Consider the following 25,857-nt stretch of genomic DNA (forward strand, 5'->3'; position numbering starts at 1 on the left):
CCGATGTGGGGCTCAAACTCATGATGAACCGTGAGATCATGCCTTGAGCCGAAGTTGGATGCTTAACTGACTGAGCCATCCAGGAACCCCTCATGTTTAAATTTTTAAACATAAAAAAATTTATTTTTAATTTAAAAATAAAATTAAAAATTAAAAAAAGCCAGGTGCAGAACAATGTGGACATTAACATCTGTATTAAAACACAAAAAGAATACACCTCCTTAGACTGGTATAGATACACAGAATATCTCTGGATACTTTACATGCTATGACAACATTTACACTCTGAAGGTGGTAGAAACGGGAATGACAGTAAGATTTGTAACCACTTTGTATCTTTAGAAAAATTTAAAGTATCCATTCAGAAATAAATTTTTATTACAAATAAACTACCCCAAATACCAAAACTATTCTCTCCTAATATTGGAATTTGAAAATTTCACACAACTGTATATAAAACTTTTGCTGAAAAATCCCTAGGGAAAAAAACTCATAAAATATATATTAAAAGCTTCTGAATACAGGCCCTTGGGATACTTCCAAAGTTGAATTAGCATCTTCAAACATAAAAAAGTGGCTCCAGGGGTCTCTCGAGGAGCTTCATACTAGGGAATGATGGTCATTCAAGTCACAAACCAGTGAGTCACCCACGCAAGCTACCAAGGTGGCAGGTCAACTGCTTGGATCCACTTCCCTTGGCACTTTAGCTTTATCTATGGAATGCTGCTCACAGAAACCTCAGTTTCTGAGGATCCTGAATCTCAAGTAGTAACCCTGTGCTCATCAGGTGTTGGGTGATTTTATAAATCTTCGATAAAATCATCGGGGAGCTCAGTGGTAATGTCTGATGGCAATAACAAAGGAGGAACACCATTATCACACTGTGGCTTTCTTACTGGGTGGGGTGGGGTGGGAAGAGGGGGGAGACAAGGGTGACAAGGGGGAGAAGAGACAGGCTGTCTGAAACTTGGCAACCCATGCTGTTGGTCTGCAAATCTTGTCAAGGACACAATACTTCTCTTTCTGCAATGTTTTGGTTTTTGGTCTACCAGTCCACGTTTAATAGCACTATCTATGTGGTAGAACTGGCTGAGGCATTGTGTATTAACGTTAGTAATAAGTAATGGTAAATGTTAGTAAGTACTACGTCATGGACTTATTATATATTTACATATAAAGGTGTATCATTGGGGCACCTGGGTGGCTCAGTTGGTTAAGTGTCCGACTTTGGCTCAGGTCATGATCTCGTGGCTCGTGAGTTCGAGCCCCAAGTTGCGCTCTGTGCTGACAACTCAGAACCTGGAGTCTGCTTCGGATTCTGTCACTCTCTCTGCCCCTCCCCCCACTCACATGGTCTCCCTCCCACTCAAATATAAATATTAAAAAAAAAAATTTTAAGTGTATTATTAAACAAATAGATATTTGGGGAATTTGGTTTTTTAAAAAAATCACCTTCTGGGGTGCCTGGATGGCTCAGTTGGTTGAGCATTCAATTTTGTTCATGATCTCATAGTTCATGAGTTCCAACCCCACATCAGGCCCTGCGATGATAGTGCGGAGCTTGCTTGGGATTCTCTCTCTGCCCCTCCCCTGCTTACTCTCTGTCTTTGAAAATAAATAAACTTAAAAAATAAAAATAAAAAATCACCCTCTCTCTATAGATCTCATATGTATATATTTTTAAACATGTTGATCACACTATATACTTAAGTTTTTAAAATTGTTTTTTTTAAAATAGGAAATGTACTCCCAGGGCTCAAAGGTGAAAACGTATAAAAGGATAAACAGGAGGAAGTCTCCTTTCCACACCTTTGCCTTAGCCTCCCAGTTTCCCTTCCCACAGATACTATTACTTCTTACATTTTCTCTGTGATACTTTATGGATATACAAAGATTCCCCTTTTTACTCTGTTTTAATAGTTTTCTTAATGAAAATAAAGGCCAGAGGGTGCTATTTTAATAATAATAAAAAAAACCAAAAAACAAACAAAAAAACCCAACCAAAAACATTTTCTCTAAAAGGATCAACTTGTTAAGCACCAAGTTACGATTATGATCTGCACCATCTGAGAATTTATCTCATTAGCTCTTCACTTCACTCTTATGCAGTCTGTCACCCCATGAACTCTGGCTAGGACACTGGCTGTGATGGGGTTGCCAAAGCCAGAAGCCATGGGAAGGGTCAGCTTGTACAGTGCTTAGAACTCTCAAGTTCCCAGGGAAAACGATTTACCTTCGAAATATTATGAAGAATTATTCTAAAATGCATCAACGAGAGCTCTTGATCCATCAATATCTATAGAATTACAGACTTTCATCTGACCTGAAAGTACATCCATACTGCATCATAGGGATTCTTAACTTTTTTTGAGGAGGGATGGGGGGGTCACCATTGCCCTTGAGAAACCAAGGAAAGCTTACTAAAAACATAAATACACCTATACATTCCCACTGGACCAAAGACACGGTTGCCTCCAGACATCAGGTTATTAACATCTCATCTTCTCTGTAACAAGCCAAGATCAAGGACCTGCTGAGGAGGTTTTAACAAGGTACATATAAGAAGGGAGAAGATGGTGTAAGAATCAATCAGACGCTAGAAGAGTTCATTAGTTGCCTGTCTGAAAAAAAAAAAAAAAAATATGGATGGCTGCTAAAACTTTGTAATTTTAAATTTCAAGGTAAAATTATTCTGAAAATCTGATCCTATACGTAACTTGACCAATGAAGCAAAATACACAATAAAATATGCTCCTTGAATCTCATCACAAAATGACTATTTTATTATTATTATAGCTATATGTTTATAGAAATAAAACACATGTAATTCAACCTTGGACCCCCTCCCCCCAACTTTTTTAGCAGCATGGCCTTTCAATTGAGAATACATAAAATGAGGTAACAGAAAAATATATTTCACTGAAGAATAATCAAAATAAAGGAAACCTGCAAATTTACTGAGAGACTAATGGAAGAGACATGGGAAATAGAAGCTTCCTCAGCTGCCAATTTAGTTGATGATGAATTCTCTTCCATTCATTGGAACAAACAGGATTTTGGATCCTGGCCAGTTTTAATGGAAGAATTTCATTCATTTCTTCTCATGTTTTATTATCCTGTTTAGTTAAGAAATTATATAAATGTGTTTTAAATCAGCTAAGCAGTTTAGATGAATGTAAATATTTTCCAGTTTCTTAAGATGGGTAAGAAAGTGATAAGAGCATAAATCCATGAATTCAGAAATGCTAGCATGAAATTTCCTATCAGCCTAAGTTCCAAATATACATGAGTCTAATGTAGCTAAATTTCCCTCCATGGGACTCAAGAGAGTACTACCATTTTCCACTCTCCTTACACAGCACTTTTCTTCTCCTTGTAAAGCTTTTACCTGTAAGTTGTAAAGCCTTTCAACCATTCTGCTGAAAATCACCTTTAGGAACAAAAAATGATTTTCAATCATCACTCCTTAAATGGATATCCTCTTTAAATCAAAATGGAACATCTCATAATAAATTTCTTTTCTCGCAAAGAAAAAGCATCTACTCAATGTTTATAAGATTTCCTCTCTGTTAAGCCAGACAACAAGTTTTCTCATCCTTCAGGGGAAGAAGCTGCATGGTCTAACATGTCCGCCAGGCATGTGACTAAATGTAGCAAGGCTAGAATCAGAGCCTAACACGCAAATTATGGACACATTTTAGGGGTACATGGTAATAACAGAACCACCCACAATTCACTGATATATAAAACCTTTGTTCTAAGCAAAAAAATGAAACATAAGCAAGACTGAACATGTTGGAAATGAGAGTAACAGTCATGGAAATGTTACACGGTAATATATGTATGATTATGAAATGGAAACCAAATTGGACGAATAGAAAGAATGCTCAGCCACAAATATGGTCACTAGCCTATAAAAACTAAATACAAATGTTCAGAAAATGCACCCACAGACACTCAAGTTCATTTACAACTTGTTAAATCTTCAAAGAATTGTAGTGTTTGTAATGCAGCTTTGTGAATTTCCATAATACTGTAGAACTGTAAAAGGTTCATGGGAAAGTGAGAGGTTTACAAAGACAGGCAATTTCTAATTAGCGTAAATTGGCAACTTTTATTCAAACCTAACGAAGCCAGGTAAGACTGGACTGCATGTCTCAACCCTGGAGTTGCGCTGTGACGCCATCCTTAGGGATTACGTGGCGACACTACCTTATAGGTGAAAGCGTCTCTTCAGTAAGGGTTCTTAGGCACTTCCATCACAAAACCTCACTGGGCAAGGGCACCTCCCACCAATTCTCTGCCGGGCACTATTCTCTCTGCAGAGGGACTGCAAGAGATTTCAGTGTCTCCTTTTCAGGTTGGCATGATACAAATGGCAGCAGACAAAAACAATGTTAAAAAAATAAACCAAATAAAAGGCTGTACACAAGAACTTATGTTTATTGCAAACAAACAAACAAACGAACAACAACAAAAAAAAAAACAAAAAAGAGAGATAGAGAAGGAGAGAAAATGGTCAGAAGCACGACACATAAGGTTAAGAATTTAAAAGCATCTTACATTCTGCCCTAATGGCAGCATAATTAATAGGAACAAACGGCCGTCTTGCTGCCTGCCGCAGCCGAAGGGTATTTTTGCAGACCTGACGAGCAAATTTTGTGAAATATGTAGTGTGAAGGAAGAAAGCTTGGCGGGTCTTCACTGCAGACTTGGGGCTCCCAGTGTTTCGAACTGGCATCCCCTGCATGGCCTGGCGAGACACATGACTCCTGACACGAGGGTCCTGCAAAATCAGACACCAATAGACATGTGAAAACCAGAATGCTATTTGCATCAGGCTCAAAAGAAAAGGCAATTTTAAATTTTCCCACTGAACTTAATACTCTACCGCCACAGGAGAGAATTTAAAAGTATGCACTTTTGGGAAGAGGGTCGGGGAGGTGGGAGGGTGTGTGATCGTATTTTTGTTTTTTAAGTTTTTATTTTAAACACACAGTGTTACATTAGTTTCAGGTGTACAACAGAGTGATTCCACACTTCCATACATCACCCTGTGCTCATCACAAATGCACTCTTTCCAGTATTTCTGTCTTTAAATGGACCTTAACAATCCAAAATCACATACGCAACAGTAAAAGTTGCCAAAGGTGTTAATTAAATTATCTTATTTTTTTAATAGTGAAGGAGTCCTGAAATCCTGTTAGCCCTTAAAGAGAAGTCTCCCTCTGAAAGACATGGGTCTATAGATGTAGACATTGCCTGGTATCTGCAACCTACAAGAATTTTACCAAAATTGTATTTCAACTCAAGATTGAGTCCATACCACTTTCTCGTCCCTCTATGATAGCCCAGGGCAGAAAAAAGGTTCAATTTGTATTTATTACTTTATGTAGTAAGGCATAGTTTCAACAGTATTCAAAGGTTGCAAACTGTTTTCAAAAAAGCACTTAAAACATTAAATTTGCAAGCTTTCTACTTATGCTAACACCTCCCACACACATTGTTCTTTTGTCTGAGTAATCACACAAGACCAGTATTTTGAGTACCTGAAAAAATCTGGTATGTCCCTGCCTCTCTCTCCACGCCCACCTTAAATCTTGTGGTGCTATATTTAGTTATAAAAAACAGCTTTGTTTGTTTTTAAGTGATCCTATACTGTACTTCTGTTTCCAAGGAGTGACCTAGCCGTTGAAATGACATTTCTCAACATAAAAGACTATTGCTCATATACCTCTGTAGTTGGGCTGGGAGATAACTTCTCTTCTTCTGACTGGGTGGGCATTTTCAGGCCTCCATATTTTTTCCAATAGAGCCAACAGGTTGCACACAATCTACACTGCATATTAGGTGGGCCCCAAGAATACCACTGATGAGACTGTGTAGCTAAAGATAGAGGAAAAATAGAAAAAACAAAGAATGCTATATAATTTGTAACATTAATACACCTACCATCAAATATTTTGAAAAATATTCCAAAGCCATATTTAGCTTACAATGTTATTTTTCTTTCCCCAGTCCACCAAGACAAACATAAAAGTCTAATACACACATGTAGTTTTCAAGATTCAGAATTCATTAAACCTTTTATTTCTATATATATGAGTGTCTGTGGCTCCTGTTAAAAGAGGCTATTAGATGAAGTATCCTATATAATATGCTGTGCTATCACTGAGGGAGTTTTGTTCATTAAAAATACTCTCTACTGTGTACATTTCTGGAAATGAGTTACCAGAAAGATCATTATTATTAGATTAATGTTTAAAGTCTAAATCTAGGTTTCCAAATTGATGGTTCAGAAACTACCTCAGAGTTTAAGGTGCTCAGAGGGGCCCCAGTGATTAGGGCAGGAATCTGTCAGAAATGGGTATGGGGGGCAACTGGGTGGCTCAGTTGGTTAAGGTCCAACTCTTGATTTTGGCTCAGGTCATGGTCTCACAGTTCATGAGATGGAGCTCACAGCATGGAGCCTACTTGGGATTATCTCCCTTCTCTCTCTCTCTCTCAAACTTAAAAAAAGAATGAAATAGGTATCTGTTTTCCATTTCATTATTTTAATCAATGAGCAAAATAATTATTTTAATATTTCTCCCTTTCAAAACAGAATACCTTTCAAAACCGTAAGTCCAGATCAAGTGAGCATAGCAGCCAAGATCACAGAATGCTTAAGACGTAATAACTCGGCTGATTTATCACTTAGCTAAACACTGCAAGCCTGTGTCGGTTTTGTTATGCAGTTTGAATTACTGCCACATGACATTTAAAGTATTCTATTCTCACAATGGATGAGAAGTTTAAGACAGAAAACACTGACACTGAAACATTAAGTTAATGAGGTACATAAAAATTATTATAATTCTGTAAGTTTGCCTTGGAATACTCTTCCTCTTGTAAGTTACCTTCATCAGGTCAAAATGTTCAAATAGCATATCAAGGTGTCAAATAACACTTCACAAGTCAATATCAAAAAGATAAAATATACTGACCATTATAATCAAACTGCTTCTTAGTTGTTGTTTTTTTAAAATTTTTATTTCAGAGAGAGAGTGCAAGTGGGGGAGAGGGAGAGAGGGGAGAAAGAGAGAGGGAGAGAGGAGGAAGAGGAGAGACAGAGAGAGAGAGAGAATATCTCAAGCAGGCTCTACACTCAGCACAGAGCCTGACATGAGGCTTGATCCCATGATCCTGGAATCATGACCAGAGCCTAAAATCAAAAGTCAGACACTCAACCAACTAAGCCACCAAAGGTGCCCCAAAGTCCTTCTCAGTTGATTGAGAATAATACTGTATACATATCACGTGTTATTTCTGGTAGACTCCTTGCAGATAGCAGGACCTTCCCTTTTATAATTTAAAACATTTAAGTCAAATAAGTTGATTTTTATTAACATGAATTTTAAGAATCCTAAATATTAGGCATGGACCTATTTTGGATTCTGAATATGAAATTTCACTCATATTTAAAGATACATTTTTACTCATGCCATGTCATTTTAATGTTTATCAACAAACATCTTTCCCCTTGCATAATTAACTCAAATTAAAAAGTGACAAAAAGAAAACACCATATAAAGATAAATTTTACATGTATAAGATACATTTTATGATAAATATTACTTAAGGAGTCTATAAAATACTAGAAAATAAAAACTGCTTATTTGTCATACACGCATAAAAATGACAGAATAATTATTTTAAGGGATATGTGAGACTACATGAGTCTAAAAGGGGTAAGACAGATTAGGGGTGCCTGGGTGGCTCAGTCGGTTGAGCGGCCGACTTCAGCTCAGGTCATGATCTCGTGGTTCACAAGTTCAAGCCCTGCGTAGGGCTCTGTGCTGACCGCTCAGAGCCTGGAGCCTGCTTCAGATTCTGTGTGTCCGTCTCTCTCTCCCTCTGCCCCTCCCCTGCTCATGCTCTGTCTCTTTGTCAAAAAAAAAAAAAAAAAAAAAGACAGATTAAGCCCCAATTTGTTTGTAGGATTTTTATTTTCATTTAAATATACATAAACTTCAATATCTAAGAGTTTCCAATTCAAAGGCATCCATGATGCAACACATAGAAAATTTTGACCAGAAGAATCTAATATTCCCAAAACAATTCCCTTTTGTGCTTCCGTGGTACAGAGAAATGGTTAGGCATGTACCATTTCTATGAAGTTGGCAATTTGACTCACACTTTCCTTGGTTTCAGGTAAGATAATTATATGACCTAGTTTTAAAAGTCTTTTCTAGACTTTGAAATCTTAAAAAATAAATAAATAGAAGTATTTTTCTAATGCTGAAGCTTGGCGTGGAGTATGGAGCAGAGGCACAAGTGTTCTTCATTCCTACGTCCTTAGGGCAGTAAGCTATGTTTATCCTTCCAAAGAGCTGCTGAGAGACAAAAACTGGGCACCAAGTAGCCTTTCAATAAAATTAGTTTCTTTCCCTTCCAGGCCACTTTGACTGTAAGGAAATATAGATTATAATGTCACTAATGTCCATTAAGAGATTATGTGGTTGTTTGAGATTTTATTTTGTAAATTTTATTTTGAGAAAGAGAGAGAGAGAGAGAGAGAGAGAGAGAGAGAGAGAATGCTCACGTGCTTAGGGGAGAGGCAGAGAGAAAGAAGGGAATCCCAAGCAGGCTCCGCACTGTCAGAGCAGAAGAGCCTGACTCGAGGGTCCATCTCACGAACAGATCATGACCTGAACTGAAATCAAGAGTCAGACACCCAACCAACTGAGACATCCAGGCGCGTCAAGATTTTAAATAATGTAAAAATATAAAAAGTGAGGGGTGCCTGGCTGGCTCAGTTGGTACAGCATGAGACTCTACCTCAGGGCTGTGAGTATGAACTCCATGTTGGGTGTAGAGATTACTTAAAAAAATGAAATCTTAAAACACACACACACACACACACACACACACACACACACACACAAAAACAAAACAAAACAAAAAACAAAAAACAAAAGGCAAGATAAAAAAAACCAAAAGTGTACCAATTACTTCATCTCACCAAACCAATTTAACATCCGGGTCAAATATAACGTCTGTCAGTGTCTGACAGGTTTTGACATGGATAAATACCAATAAATATACTGGGGCCCTGAAAGCAAAAGCAAACACCCTAGAACAGCATCTCCCAAACCAGTGTATTCTGAGGGAACCTGGTCTGAGGATTAGAAATAGCAGTTTATCCACACACAGGTCTTTCTGACAGGATTTTCTGGAGCCTTTAATTTGTCAAAGTGTACTAAGAAACTCCAAAATTGGATTTGCTCTATTCTGTGGGACTGTGGCTTGCACAAAGCTAATAACCACTCTGCGGCTTAGCAAACACGGCTGCGGAATACTCAACCAACACAGGACTCCACAGGAGCAAAGCAAAGGAAACTCAATAGCAAAATACAGTGTTCAGGCGGACGGGCATGTATTCGTTCCGCTGCTCTCTGAGCAGCACCGTGAAAGGACACCCCCCACCCCTCAGTGCCATCGCAAATGTGCCTCAAAGGAGAGAAGAAAGGCCTGCTGGAGAACTCTTACCGTAGCAGCTCTCACAGGCTCGCCCTAGGAGGGGGTTCTGTGGCTGGAATGTGGTCCCCACGGCTCCATTCACGGCACCAGGTTTGCCATTGCTGGCGGATATTTGGTTGGGATTTGGTTTGCTGCTTTCAATGAAATATAAAGGGAGGTGATAAAAATGACTTGTATAACAAGGCAAAAGTCTCTGTATCTCATCGTCGACTTAACTACATATAAATATCTGAAGGTTTAGTAAATAAGAAATAAGCTGGTAAAAATAAGGTGTTAAAATGAACTCAAACCATTTATCTTTGCAAAACAAGGCCCTGTAAAAACCAATCTCTTATGCCTGATAGAAAATAAATAGGGCCATTGGCTTTTCTCCATCCAAATACAATTTCCTTAGAACACCTTCTGCTGCTTTTAAAAGATACAAGTTCCTAAGCTTTATTACATGAAGCTTTATTATCATGAAGTCTCCTAAGAATAAAAGATAATTTTTGGGGTCAAATAAATGAAGCCAAAGCAGAGTGTTGTGTTTAGAGAAAACCACTGTGCCATCCCTGCTGCAGGTGTGAAAGCTGCAGACTCTGTGCGTTGTTGGCTCTTGAGTGGAAGCTGTTGGCATTTCAGGAGATTTAACCGGTTATGATAATAATTTCTACTGCTACATTTCAATTTTTATGAGGAAGACTACAATAGCACTTTAAATTAGGAAAGCCAACACAATTTATTTTGAGTTTTTCCTTTTAAGAAAAAATTTTAGGAAGAGGAAAAAGGAGACACCTATCAAGTATCTACATGTAAATTTCCCAGGCCATCCTTCCTTAGAAATAGGTAGCCCAGATTACCTTGTACTTACTGTGCAAACACGGGTAACTTTTCCCCGTGTAGGGTAAGCTAATTCCCCTGCTTATAAAGCCGGGCCTAAGAATACAACACAGGTGCACATGACATGTTCTCAATAAACTCATAATTCATTAAACATATTTATTCAGTGCCTAGTAAACAAAAGTGCCTGACCTCAAGGAGCTTTCATTCTAGAGGAGCTTCCACTTCTATTTACTAGACAGAAGATAAGCAAAATAAAGTGGCCAACTATTTGTCAGCAATGAATGCTGAATGACTAAATGCAGATTATAGTCTATGTCCCCACAGCTACTGAAATAATGAGAGTTCACAATTAACAACACACTTGGAGTTTCAACACAGAATTGGCTCAGGAGTTTCCTCTTTGCTGTTCTGTTTCTTCAATTCCATTTACCGGTGAAAGCCTATTGTATAAACTTGGCCTGATGGCAAATTACGATTTCTTTCTGGCATTGGTACTGTAACTCTTAGGTGACACCCCTCCGCCACCCCAGAAGAAATCATTTAACTCCGTGTGCACTGAGGTCCCTATTCTGTAACAGGGCCATTATTTACACTTCTAACCTGTGCCAGCAATGTGTTTTCAAGACAATTCGTTTTTTAAAACATATTTTAAACAAGACAGAATGCATTTTTCTTCTTAAAGTTTGCAGCTGAAAACATACACAACTAAAAGTGGTGATTTATAATGACTAAGATTTCTAAGGGTGTGTAATAATACTCAATTTTAAAAAATCTACTATATATAGATAGAAGTGATGGCCCCTTAAATCAAATGACTGGTATCAGAAGGCTTCCCCCCAAATATGAAAATTTCTGACATTTAAACCCGGGCTAAATATATGTGTTAAAAAAGAGCTAATACAAATTCACAATTGAGCTGCCTTAAGCAAACACAATTTTAGTTGTTCAATTGAATTTTGAATGTTATTTGACTGAATAAATCACTGATCTTCATTCTAATTGTAAAAGGAGAACAAGTGTGCAAAGACTCAATGAATATAGACGTGTGAATCACTTAAAATTAGTTCTGCAAATTCAAGTACCTACAGGTTAATTCTCAGGTGACCAACGAGGTCAATGCGACCATCTGAATAAACTTACTCTAAGACAAACATACCAAAAAAAGTTTTTAAAGCTGCATTATATGAAACTGACCTTTAATCTAATACCCAAACCTCTCTTCCCTCATCTGTACTCCAGATTCTACCCCTAGTGCCCTCCTGAGAATTTTGTACATTCAATTCTCTTTCCTGGACCCTACTCATGGTCATGTAAACCTATTTCTCCTACTTCAAAAACTCCTGGGGCGCCTGGGTGGCTAAGTTGGTTAAGCATCCAACTTCAGCTCAGGTCATGATCTCACGGTTCATGAGTTCAAGCCCTGTGTCGGGCTCTGGGCTGACAACTCAGAGCCTGGAGCCTGCTTTGGATTCTGTGCCTCCCTCTCTCTCTGCCCCTCCCTGCCCCCCTTGCTCTCTCTCAAAAATAAACATTAAAAAAACAAAACAACCAAAAAAAACCTCTGTTACTCTTTTCCAACCAGCCCCTCAAAGAGCTCTCTCAACTGACCTTTCCAGCCAGTTTCGTTGAGTGCTGCTAGTCCTGTCTGCAGTTCCTTAGTTCATATGCAGTCTTCACCATTACATTATAGATGACCAGTGACCTACCTCCATGTTGCTAAATTCCCAGGCTATTTTTCATCAACATCTGACATAATTAATTAATCTCTTTCCCTCCTTGAAATACACTCCTCTCTCAGCTTTTGTGATAATGCACACACCTTGCTGTCCTACTTTATTGAAATTCTGGATTTCCTCAAGCTTGGTCCAAGACCCTTTTATCTTATTCTTCCTCCGAATAAAGCTCATCCATGGTTTCAAACACAATATTATATGCTGATGGAGCTCAAATTTCTATCTCTAGCGCAAAACTCTCCCCCGAGCTTAAGACCAATATATCCGACATCATATTCAACACCTCCTTTTGGGATAGAGCAAATTCAGAACGACCTAACTTGCTTCTCTGCCAGCGTCTTAGCTTGGTGAAGAGCACAGTAACCCACCTTGTTGTGCTGGCCAGAAATCTGGGACTCTAGCTTGATATTTCCCCTCTGCCCCTCCATACAAGTCAGTCACCTCCAAGTGGTGGACCATTTCCAGGGCCACAACCCCAGGTCAAGCTACTGTCATCTTTCTTCTCTAAGAACTTCAAAATTGGTCTCCTTACATCCACTATTACTCCCCTTCCCCAAACCGTTTTCCAAAATATAGCCAGTGATCTTGAAGTACAAATTTGGTCATGACACTTTCCTGTTTAAAATCCATTTCCACTGTTCATCAGATGGGTAAACCCTGGCCCCTGCCAACCATACCTGCCTCCCATACCTCACCAGTCTCTTTATAAAAGCTATACTGCCTTTCTCTCGGCTCCTAAACTATGTTCTGCCCCTTCCAATCTCAGGATCCCCTTGACCTGGAAAGCCTGTACCAACTGGTTAATTCTTCTTCCTCCTCCAGAGTTCATTCAAACTCACTTCCACAAGGAATCTTTCCTGTCAGCATCAACAGAGTCTGGTCCCCTGGTGTAAATTCTCATAAAAGCTATTCTATTCTTCTCCATTACAGTACTTGTCACACTAGGCAACTGTTTGGCATCTGTCTTCCCCACACTAGAATGAAGCCTGTCTTCTTAACCTTTCTATCTCTAGTACTGAACAAAGTGCTCTGCGTATAGGAGGCTGCCAGGCTCAAAAGAATGATAGCATAACGTAATTCTCAATCTATTATTTGTTCCAAAATACTCGATTTCACAGTTAATTGTGAAATTCGTCAAAGGACTCAGATTCTTATCCAACTCACCGTAACTTCATACCTTCTATTTAGATAAAGATTTATGTAACTTTTTTTCAAGTTATGACCAGAAACTGTCTTGATCTTCAAAAACCATTCACTTAGATCAAGTTGGCACTGTAAATATTTTAAGTTCCGTGGGTATTACAATTTATGTCAAACCACTGAACGCTGCCACTGAAGCACGAAAGCAGACATAAACAACACATAAATGAATGAGTATGGGTGTGTTCCAACCACACTTTCTTTACAAAAACAGGCGTCGGGTCAGATATGGCCTGCAGACTAGAGCGTGCTGGCCTTTGACTTAAATTGAGACTCCGACAAAGTCAATGCAAAACATAACAGAAACAATTATCTGGGTTAGTAGGTGAAAACTGGCTAAACGTACTTTTCCTTTGCTGTGACAGCACCACAACGCACAAGAAAGCTGCCACGCTGGTCTCTGAAAATCTGACACATGAATCATAACACTGTTCTCTTTGGGGAGTTGCCCTTTTGCGAATTACTCAAATAAAATATCCTAAAACACTGGAAACTACTGCAGAAGGGACATTACCTCTCTGAATAAAAATTAATGAATCCTGTCAATTACATATTATCTGCCTTGAGATAAAAAAAAAATCATTAAAAAAAATCACAATTCATGGTCTATGAGGCCTCATATATATATATATATATATATATATATATGTATTAATATATCAAAATTCAATAAACAAAATGCTATGTATAAAACAACTACACTAAACACAGAGTGAGAAAAATCTTGGAGCAGTAGATAGCACTTTGAGAAAATTTCATTTTAAACCCCAAAGAACCTAGTATAGCACTAGGTGCTTGATAAACGAAATTTTCCTGAACAAATGAACAACAAACTCTAAAGATCTCAAAAAAAAAAAAAATTACAATTCATTTAAAATATAGCAAATGAAAAGCAAACTGGCATTCATTTTGATATGATAGTGATTTCTAAGCCCCCAAAATAATGATAGAACACCAGCCATGTGAGACAGCTGACATCTATTCATTACTCATCCAACAAAGTATGGTTCTTACTACTTTCTCTAATCCTTCTCCCAAGCAAACAATGTAAAATCCTCCACCAAATCAACAACCTCAAAAAGGCAATGTGAACTACCCATCCCCCAAAACTCCGTTCCATAACATAGTTTCAAAAGCTGCTTAGCTTTCTGAAACACATTTGTTTCAAGTAATAGAGTTTCACAGGTTAGTTTTCTGATGCTTTCCCTGCAACGTTCCTAGAAGTATACTGTGGGTATTTTATTTTCCCTTTAGTCCTTTTGTCTCCTTGGGGTTTCACCCATCAGCCAATTTTCTTTCTAAAAAAAAGAAAAAATCACTGTCGTGGTATAATGGAAAGCAAGTCTCATGCTTTGTAGTGGAAGAAAATAAGATACACAAAGAAATCCGAATTTAGCTGAAACTGACCAAAATTACATATTTTGTTTTGATAGAATTAATACCATGACAAATATTTAAAAAGATTTCCATTACTTACTAAGTTGGGATATACACTTGTTTCAGTTTACTCTCAGCTTCTGCTGCCTTTAGACGTTTCTAATTCAAAAGACAGATAAAATATTTTACGTACAAGGCTAATAATTATTGCCACTTCATTGTCTTAGAAAATTCACATGAAAATGAAATATTAAAACACCATTCGCACAAATTGCCATTTTAAGAAGGGCCTTTCCCTTCCTGTGCACATTAAACTGCAGTGTTCTGTAAGACAACTGACTAGATTCTGAGGTACAGACTGCAAGTATTAATAACATTTGAGACATAGGTTTTAAAAATAAAGCTGTAAACAAGTGAAGTTTCCACTGCTCCCTGAGTGAGTAAACAGGGCTCACAAGTAACCATTTTTACTTTTCAAATTTAGTTTCTACTTTCTTTACAGCCCTTCTGGGAGAAACACACACACTCTGCTTTAAAAAAATTTTTTTTTGAAAAATGATTAGTTTCCAAGGTCCATGCAAAAGAAAGAGACAACTCTCCCAAGTACAATTAAATAAACATTTATCCTCAAATGTTAAGAGATACGCAATAAACTTTAAAGCTGGCTGAACTCACATCAGATTTTAAAAGCCAAATGTAGGTAAAGGAATAGGGGAAAGATTACGTAATCATTTCCAGAAAATGATCAACACAGTAAATGAATATAAGCAAGGAAGGAAAAAAAAATACATGTTGTAGATATCCAAAAAGAAGACAAAACAGAATGTAAGGCATTCATCCACTTTCTCAATGAGGAGAAAAAAAAAAAAAAAAAAAACATTTAAGGCGACAACTTAAAATTTTTAGAGACAGAGTAGAAATTTTTGGAAATAATTTAATTCAAAAACCACTTTTCAACCACTCATGATGCCATCATCTCCACCACCTTTAAGGGACTTTTTTTGCCCTGAAAAATTCAAGTTTCCAGAGCACATGGTCTTCACTTCTACCTATGTTGTTTAAAATAAGCACTTTTGTATTATGATGTTGACACCAGAAATTTTTCAATAAGCCATGGGTATCTCTTCATTATTCATGACCTTGACAACTCGCTATGATCATTTAGTATCCAACACTTGTCACTGTGTGATCACATAACTTAGGGAAAATGATGTCTGTGTTAAATATATTTGCTCCTTTCTTTACCACCTCTAACCTATGACTAGAAGAATCTAAAAACAAGTATTGACTGAAGTCACTAAGGAAAATGTACCTTTCCCCCAAAGTAACAGTACTCAAAATAAGTAATTTAGAGATTTACCTCAACTTGGAACGTTAAGGAAAGACTCAAATTAAAAGATTCCTTGCTTTTAGAAATAATTTTGGAGAAAAACTTATGCACACTACCAGACCATCAAACTAGTAAGACTAACAGTTAAGGTCAAAGATGTATATATGACACAAATGTCATCTAAGGAGGTTTTCAGAAGATCTTTTAAAATATCTCAAACTGGGAGCGCCTGGGTGGCTCAGTCGGTTAAGCGTCCGACTTCAGCTCAGGTCATGATCTCACAGTGAGTTCGAGCCCCGCATCAGGCTCTGTGCTGACAGCTCAGAGCCTGGAGCCTGCTTCAGATTCTGTGTCTCCTCCTCTCTCTGCCCTTCCCCAGCTCATGCTCTGTCTCTCTCTGTCTCAAAAAGAAATAAAAACACACACAAAAAATTTTTTTTAAATATATCAAACTATATGGTTGATGGCTTTGGTCTGAATTTCTAATACTTCATAAAATGACCTCACATCTTAGGCCATTCCTATCAACTATACTCAGAAAGAGACAAAGCACCAGGCAACTACAAGGATAATACTGCCTCTCTAGTGGTTATCTCCCCTTGTCATCCTTCCAAAATATTTATCATAGTGACTTTGAAGTCAGAAAATACTAGAACTAAAATCTTAAAACAACATCTTAAGGATGTTAAAAACAGTATAGAAAAGAGAAAGCCAACAAATTTAAAATTAAGTGTATTGCTAAGAAATACTAAGATATAAAAAGAAAGCTCACTTTAATGCAATAGGATTGGTAGCAGTATGAAGAAAATTACCTGCTGCACATATCGGTCAGTAGTTTTCCACATGTAATAATATTCAATGATGCTAGTCAATGATTTCCAAGGGAGCTGAAAAAATATTTAACATGATAATGAAAACAAGGCATTACTGTAGGAACGGCTCTCTTTTTTAAGTCATGTTTTAAAAAATAATGAGGCAAATATCCACACGGAAGATTCACTCTAGGAGAAGTATTTGAGAAAACTAAAGTTAATTCTTAGCAAAGTGTACCCCAAACAAGTTACATTCAGTCAGAAACTCTAAAACAACACAGTCTATTTCTCAGCTCCCATTTTGTTACAAATGATAAACATTATGACTGATAATATTTCGGGACCTATTCAGGAAAGTTATTCTCGGGCTACAGGTGGCACTGAAGTAGTACAATGTTTAGAAATGACATTTAAATAGATTTAGCCCAAGTTACTTTAACTTCCAAAGATGCCAGCTACAACTGGGTGTCGTTTGGTCTCTGCAGTAACCGTTCTCATCTTTTCCAAAACTGCTTTATTTTCACCTATTTTGTTATAAATAAAATAAAACCTAAGCCTCTGAAAGAGTACACAGTTGAGTGCAGTCTTGCATTTGAAAAACAGGAAGCTTATCCTTTGCTATTTTCCATAATTATTCAAAACTGGCCAAATGAGCTCCCACTAAGGAGACCCACAACCAAAGAATATATTCAGGAATATGTCAGTATATTCCCTCTGTTAAAGGGAAATCTGTCAGTCATTCCAGATGCACATCGGAATAGATCAAACCTTCGAGCGAATGACTGTCAACGGTCACAGTTTGTAGCGGTTGCATCAGATTCTACAGATAGGTGACTCAGCACTCTCTCTGACTTCTAGCTAACTTGCCCTAATGCACCATCGGGGTTAGAGAATCAAAACAGTTCTTCCCAGACCCCACTGCAGCTAGAGGTCTGCTTGAAATCCATGTGTACAATATCCACACTATTCTTTAATCACCTCAACATTTCACTCACCTGTTTGCTATGAAAAGAAAACAGATGGGAGTTTTGAGAAAGGAAATTATTTTAAGCTTAACTGGATAGCAGCTCCAACAGCAGTTACGAATGTGGTCTCTTTAAAGGACCCAATCAGCACAGCCACTGGCATGTGCGTTGCAGCTAAAGCAAACAGTTTTCTACAACCCAACAAGCAATCTAATGGGAGTTGAAAGTGTCTGAGGGATGGGGTAAGGAGCCCATGGCAAGACCTCACATGGCAAGACCTCACAAGGCAAGACCTCAGAGGACAGTCACGGGCACAGTCCCCTAGGGCTTCAAGCAAGCTAAGACATCTTCATCTGCTAACTATTCTTCACCTGAGAAACACCCTTGGCGTTCATTTATTTACCTGGAAGCCTGAGAAAAGGAAACCAAGTGACTATGTAACCTGAGCTTCATCATCAGCCAGATTTTATCTGAGCCATCAAGTCCTAATCAGCTATGCTCAGCACCACCACTCTCTTATCAAGAAGTATAGTCCTGAAGGCACAAATGACATGTCCCAGTGTGTCTACTCCTGTTGCAGTATCATTTCTCCCTCAACCCTCATGGCTCCACAGAAGTTCCCTATGACCTGTCAAGGGAGAAGGAAAAAAGTCTGAATGTGGCAGATGGCTTTGCATGATATACTGGCATGAGCCAGAATTCTGCTGCAGCATTTTGGCCCCGAGCAGGGGTGGCTCTAAAGCACAGTGAAGAAGAAAGATCCTTTAAAAGGGCAGGGCATTAGAGTCACCATCTGGTTTCCTAGTCTGAGTTGAAGGAAAGCTGGCCAGAGGTACTCTGGCCATACCCACTCAGGGAGAGTGGTTATCTACCTGTCACAATGATCAGGGAGGGACTTGAAAGGAAGCAGATTAGAAAGTTGGTAACAATGAGGCTTAGGAAAGAGGTTTGTGGGACAGACACTTCTTGATGGGCCTAAGTGTGAGGATCTTTATATCCCCATGTTTATCAAAGGCTCCTTCTGGAGAGGAGGGTCTCTTATATCAAGAGGGCAAGATGATCTCTAGGGTTATCAGCCAGCCTCTTTCCCTAGCCACAACAATGATTGTTCAAAGGACACATCAACAAAATGGACACAGAGGCAAGCAGATTACATATGGGTACCCCCACATGGACATCCTCTCACCAAATCTGATCTGATTACTCCAGGTGTCCAATCTGCAAGGAACAATGCACACTGGGCTTCCAAAATGGCACCATTCCTGGTAACATGCCAGTTACATTAGTCTCTCAGCATCCTAGAATGAACACACATCTTGTTCTTGTTGAATAGACAATTATTCTAAATATGATTTGCCTTTTCTGCCTGTAATGCATTGGCTAGCAATACCAACCACAGACTAATGAATGACTTATTCTCACAAAACAGCTTCTAACTCAGGGCTCAGAACCCTCAGGAATAAAGGTTGGGTTATGCTACCAAGTTGAGAACTCTGGTCATCAAAGGTACTAAGGAGAGAACATTGGGGGAATTTGATTTTGAATGCCAATGAAGGCCTCAGGATGAGTTTCAGAAAAGAGAAAGGAAGACTAAAGAAGCTATCTATATTTCCTTCCCTGTTTATCATAATTATTTTCCTTCAGCCGCCCAATTCCTTTTTTTTTTTTTTTAAGAGAGTGAACGAGTTGGGGATGAGGGGCAGAGGGACGAAGAGAGAGGGAGAGGGAGGGAGAATCCCAAGCAGGCCCTAAGCTAGATAATGTCATTCCCACCTTAAAAATGAGAAGAAAAGACCCAGATAACCTACAAAACCATACCGATTCTTGAGCTAATGTTACAAGACAATCAACTGAACTGGATTCCAAAGTCACTCAGTACTCAAAGACTAGACTCATGAGCTACTTTTACTTTGGCAAAGCACCAATAAATAAATAAATAAATAAATAAATAAATAAATAAATAAAGATAACAAATAAAAACAAAGTAAGAAGAAAACAGTCAAAAATTTACCAAATTATTAAAGGTCAACAGTGAGCTAGGACAACTGTTGTAGCATCTATGGGATCTCTAGACACTAGGGGAATCCATCCACATTTGCCACGGGTCTCCATCAGGTGTTCATCAGAAAGATCTGGGCCAGAGCAGGAAACCTGAGAAAGCCCCTGTTGGTGGTGATGTAATTTGCACTTGATCTTAGCTAAAAGGCCGAGAAGTGGTGGTGGTGATGTAATTTGAATCTACACAAATAAATGAAGAGGAGCAGAAGTGATAACATTTTTAAAAATAAATAACAATACATAAATAAACATGGGGGAAAATATTTTTAAAAATCTCTTTAAAAAGATCACTGTCTAAAGCCAAAAAAGTTATAATTCACTGTGGGATTTAGAACATAGCCAGAATTATATATGACAAAAAAAGCACAAGAATGGGAGGGAGGAACTAGAAATATATTGTCACATGGTTCTTCTTCTTCTTTTTTGTTTTAAGTAAGCTCTACACCCAATATGGGTCTTGGGGCTTGAACTCACGACCTAGAGATTAAGAGTCACATGCTCTATGGATGGAACCAACCAGGCATCCCAATCACATGGTTCTTATAATCTATGTGACCTAAGTGAGTTTGATTGAAGATAGACTGTAGGACATTAAAGATGTATACTGTAAACCACTACAAAAATAAAAGTTTAATTGGTAGGTCACTAGTAGAAATAAAACTAGAATAAAAAAATTAATTTAAGGGGCACCTGGGTGGCTCAGTGGGTTAGGCATCCAACTTCACCTTAGGTCACGATCTCACAGTTAGTGGGTTCTAGCCCTGTGTCAGGCTCTGTGCTGACAGCTCAGAGCCTGGAGTCTGCTTCGAATTCTGTGTCTCTCTCTCTATTTCTGTCCTTCCCCCAACTGTGTTCTGTCTTTCAAAAACAAACATAAAAAAATTTTTTTAATTAATTTTAAAAAGGGGAAAAGAACAAAGAACAATGGGACAAATGGAAAATTAATGGGAAGATGACTGGTTTAAACCAAAACTTGTAATATTGATAATTACATTAAAGGTAAATGGTCTAAACAATCCAAGTAAAAGGTAAAGACTGTTAGACTGGTTTAAAAAAAAAAAAAAAGATCCTATTGTATTCAGTCTACAAAAAGCCCACTTCGAACATAAGTAAGACACAAATAAAGTGATGGAAACAAGATATACCATGTAATCAATAGAATAAAGCTGGAGTGGTTATAATAACAGACCTCACCATAAGGAATATTACCATGGATAAAGAGGCATGATGTAAAGACAAAAGGGTCAATTCATTATGAGAACATAACAGTCCTAAATGTATGTACCTAATAACAGAGATTCAACATAATTAAAGCAAAAACCTATTGTAACTGAAAAGAAAAACAGAAAAATTCACAATCATAGCTAGAGGCTTTCAATACTACTCTCTCAACAGAACAGGTAGACAGAAAATCAGTAAGGCTCCAGAAGACTTGAACACCATCAATAAATCTGACCTAAGTAGCATTTATAGAACATTCCACCAAATAGCAAAATATCTCTTCTTTTCAAGAGCACATGGAACATTCACCATAGTAAGACCATATACAGGATGAGAATCACATCTCAAAAATGTAAAATTTGATTTTTTTTACAAAGTTTACAAACTTTTTTTTACAAAGTTTTCTGATCACAACAGAATTAAACTAGACTGCAGTAACAAAAATATGTGAAAAAGATGCAAATACGTGGAACTTACCTCTAAATAATCCATGAGCCAAAGAAGAAAATCAGAAAGAAAAACAAAAAATACTGATGCAATGAAAATGAAAACACAACTTATCAAAACGTGGAGACAGGCCCTGTAGTAGTTGGGCCTGCTGATGTTGAGACAGGAGCACTGAAGAAACCCTCCCACATTCCAGGCTCCACATTAAGCATAGGTAAGAATTTGATGTCTGTGAATGTTCAGATCACCTCCTATTTATTGCTTCAGTGAGGGGAGGAGCCTGCCCCTCAAAACAGTATCAGACGGCCAGGACGTACAACACACGACACTGAAGACAAAACAGACGAGTCTGACTGGTTTATTAGTCACAGATACTCACAGCCCAGGGGAAGATGACACCATGTAGGGCCACAGCGAGTCACTAGGGGCTGTAGAAGTGAGGTTCTGTGTAACAAGAGGGTGAGGTGTGCCCTGGTTCTGGAAAGAGTTCCCAGGGGAAGATGTGACTGGCCTGTCTCAGTAATTCTGCAGGCTAGCAGGGAAGTGAAACCCATGAGGTTGAAGGCTGCGGGGGAGCTAGAACTGGGCAGGTGGGGAGTCTTTCATGCTGGTGAAGGATATATTTGGCAAAAGGAGTGGAACTCACAGTGAAGTTTTTGTGGCCCAGTGAGGCTCAAAGATATCAAGGCAGCACATGAAATTTTTGGTTAGGCCTTCCAATACAGCGGTACCCTGAAGGTAAACAGAACAACAACCAAATCCAAACCTGGTCCAACTACAGATTAGATTAATATATTAAAGGATTGGGTTAAAAAGGTAAGACAGCACACATGAATAGATAGGGATTTAAACAGAGAAAAGCATAAAAAAGAAAACATAAATGTTAGCAAAATATGCTAACATATTTGAAGAATTCCTTTAAGAAGTTTATCAGTATACTGGACATGGCAGAGAAAATTAGTGCACTGAAAAATAGATCAATCTAAATTATAAACTATACAAACTTGGGGCGCCTGGGTGGCTCAGTCGGTTGAGCGTCCGACTTCGGCTCAGGTCACGATCTCACGGTTCGTGAGTTCAAGCCCCGCGTCAGGCTCTGGGCTGATGGCTCAGAGCCTGGAGCCTGCTTCCGATTCTGTGTCTCCCTCTCTCTCTGCCCCTCCCCCGTTCATGCTCTGTCTCTCTCTGTCTCAAAAATAAACATAAAAAAAAAATAAACTATACAAACTAATACACAAACAGTAAACCTTAGTTCTCAGAAATTCATTAAAATAATTACAAAGAAAAATATACCCAGGTGCATTGTAGTAATAAAACTGCTATTAAACAAACAAACAAACAAACAAACCCCAAAACTGAAGGTAAAGACAAAATCTTGAGCACAAAGAAAAAGAAACATTCACATACATAAGAACTTCTCATCAGAAACTATGTAAGCCAGATAGAGATACACCTTTAGAGCACTGAAAGAGAAAAAGAAAAAAAATGAATTCTACAAAGAATACCATTTTTGGGGTGCCTGGGTGGCTCAGTCGGTTAAGCATTCGACTTTGGCTCAGGTCATGATTTCACAGTTTTTGAGTTTGAGCCCCACGTTGGGCTCCGCTGATAGCTCAGAGCCTGGAGCCTGCTTTGGATTCTGTGTCTCCCTCTCTCTCTCTGCCCCTCTCCTGCTCACACTCAGTCTCTCTCTCTCTCTCTCTCTCAAAAATAAACAAACATAAAAAAAAAAAAGAAAAAGAATAACATTTTTGTTAAAGAGGACAGGAAGACAATTTTAAGATAAGGCTAAAATCACTGTCAGCTAAGTACACTCTCAACAAATGATAACAAGAAAAGTTTCAACCTTAAAAAGATACTAGGAAAAGACAAAGCACTTCAGCACAAAGCAAGCTGAAGAAAGGAAATGACAAACGTAAAAGCGGAAGTTAATGAAACAAACAAACAACAACAAAAATCAAGCAAGCAAAAAACTGGTTCTTTGCAAAGGTCAAAAACATCGATTAAGTCCTTGCTGGACTGATGAGGAAAACTACCAGTATCAGGAATGTGAGGGGGCATCACTACAGATCCATCCCACAGATCTTCGAAGGATAATATGAAATTGTGAACCACTTTAGAACAATAACCACTTTATAACATTTTATGACAGGAGATACCTTTGTATCCCACAGCTATGGACAATGAAAACAGCCCTGGGAGGACCAGAGTCAAAGAAGAAGCTATGGCAACACAGTGGCGCAAAAGATGAAGAATAACCACACAAAAAGGATCACCAGGGAGGTAGGCTTAGCTGAGACACCTGGAACCCGCTAAGAACAAAGAAGAAGGGTAAAGGCTATCAGTGTAAGTGGGTGCCAGTGTGGTCCGCAGTGGCCCGCTCTGCAGAGGAGCCTGGCAGCCACTGCCACTGAGGATCTCGAGGACCTCAACAGCCTTCATGACAGCTGCAGACTCCCTGCCATGTGCACAGCTGAGGACTCTGTAGTATTTGTTGGCGTGGACTCCAGCAGCCTACTCTGCAGAGGAAACTGACGGCTTCTGCCACTGAGGTAACCAACAGATACTGACCTCCTAGGGAGGGAGATGCTGCTTCACCCCTCCCAGACGCTGCTGTGTCCCCACCCCAGGAACAGGGCTGCCAGCTCCCATCTCCAACCCTGTGCATATCTGGGACCCCAGAACTCTGGCCACTCCACATGCACCCACACTTCAGACCTTGGTTCCATGGTGGTTCTGCATGTGTTCACCTCTCGGTCACTGACACTGCAGGCTAGCCAGCACACCAGACCCCAGGCTGCTGTCACTCTGGGAGCATACATGCTCCGCTCCTGGTTCTGACCCAAGCTGATCCAGGCACCACTGCCATGGCAAAGGTATCCAATGCCAAGAGGGATCCCTTCGGCAATGACACACCCCATGGGGGAGAAAGAGATCAGGAGATCCCCAGCAGCCTTCACTGCCACTGCAGACACCCAGAGAATGGGCCGTTGAGGACCCCTGAAATCTTAACTGACAACTGACCTCAGCAGATGGAACTGAACGTACACTATGCTGATGGGCCTTCCCAAGAGCTGGAACCATCATACACAAGCTTCCCACACCCTTGTATCCACGGCAGGCGAAGGTCTCTCCCTCCCCACTAAAACCAGTCTGTAAAGTCTGGTAGAGGTGACTGATCAATCAAATGCACAAACATCAGCACAAAGCTATAAGAAATATGAAGTTAAGGAAGCATGACATCACCAAAGAAACAGTAATTTTCCAGCAACTGACCCCAAAGAAATGGAGAGCTATGATTTCCTGATAATAATTTCAAAATCATGGTTTTAAGGAAGCTCAGTGAGCTACAGGAAAATACAGATAGAACTGAAATCAGGAGATAGACCCCAATACCAGGAAAACAATACACGAAATAAGTTCAACAGAGAGAAAGAAATCCTAAAACAAACAAACACAAGTTCTAAAACTGAAGAATACAATGAGAAATGTAATACGGAACATCAATAATGAACATCTGTGAACTCAAAAACAGGTCATTAGAAATTATCCAAAGTGAAAAGAAGAAAAATGAAGGAAAAAGAGTATATCTAGTCAGTAGAAGGAAGGAAACAATAAAGGTCAAAGCAGAAATAAATGAAGTATAAACTAGAAAAACAAAAGATCAATGAAACTAAGAGTCCCTTTTTTGGAAAGATAAAACCAAACTGACAAACTTTAACGAGTCTAAAAAAAAGAGAGAGAAGACTGAAATAAATAAAATCAGAAAGGAGAATCAGAGGGGACGTTACACCTGATACTGCAGAAATAAGAAGGAATAAGAGACTGCTATTCACAATTATACACCAACGAACTGGATAATCTAGAAAGGATAATTGTCCTAGGAAGTTATCAATGGACTTCTCAAATAGAAATTTCCCCATTTCAAAGAGATTAAAAGCTTAATTAAAGAGAGCAATTCCATACATACAAGGACAAAAGGAAGTACATAAAAGTAGACAAGATTATCTAGTAATTAAAATGCAAGTAAGAAACTATGTATCATTAAGAGGAGTCAAGGAGGGAAACCCCATAAAGCAAATTTTCCATACTGCTTGCTACAGGTTGTTTCCATATTAAAGGGCCACATCAAACTCAGGCTCAACAATTAGTAAGATAACTAGAAAAATACAGAAGGTCCAAAGGAGAGCAACAAACTTAAAGCAGACCTCAGAAATATTTTGTGCAAATGGTCAGAAAAGCCATCCATATTTTAAACTTGGAACTCAGAGCCTCCTGATCCCAGGTCTTATAATTGCTTCCCAGAACAAATGTCAATTTCTCTCCCTGTAAGACTAGCCTTCATTCTATGTTGAGCAGATAAACATTAC

The 25,857-nt window shown here is 38.7% G+C and overlaps 1 protein-coding gene across 1 annotated transcript in view; it reads right to left on the minus strand.

Moving 5' to 3' along the window:
• The window catches only part of MTA3 (metastasis associated 1 family member 3), a 175,783-nt gene that overhangs the window by 27,135 nt on the left and 122,791 nt on the right, over window positions 1-25,857 (minus strand). The window contains exons 10-14 of the mRNA XM_047069159.1: window positions 16,797-16,871; window positions 14,755-14,813; window positions 9,532-9,656; window positions 5,735-5,886; window positions 4,564-4,786 (exon numbers count right to left, since the gene is read on the minus strand). Coding sequence (XP_046925115.1) covers window positions 4,564-4,786; window positions 5,735-5,886; window positions 9,532-9,656; window positions 14,755-14,813; window positions 16,797-16,871 — 634 coding nt within the window. The remainder of the gene's footprint in view (window positions 1-4,563; window positions 4,787-5,734; window positions 5,887-9,531; window positions 9,657-14,754; window positions 14,814-16,796; window positions 16,872-25,857) is intronic.

The sequence above is a fragment of the Lynx rufus genome, unplaced genomic scaffold (assembly GCF_022079265.1).
Source record: "Lynx rufus isolate CCGP_SWC_20201006 ecotype Redwood Valley unplaced genomic scaffold, mLynRuf1.p SCAF_8, whole genome shotgun sequence".
NCBI classification, from domain to species: Eukaryota; Metazoa; Chordata; class Mammalia; order Carnivora; family Felidae; genus Lynx; species Lynx rufus.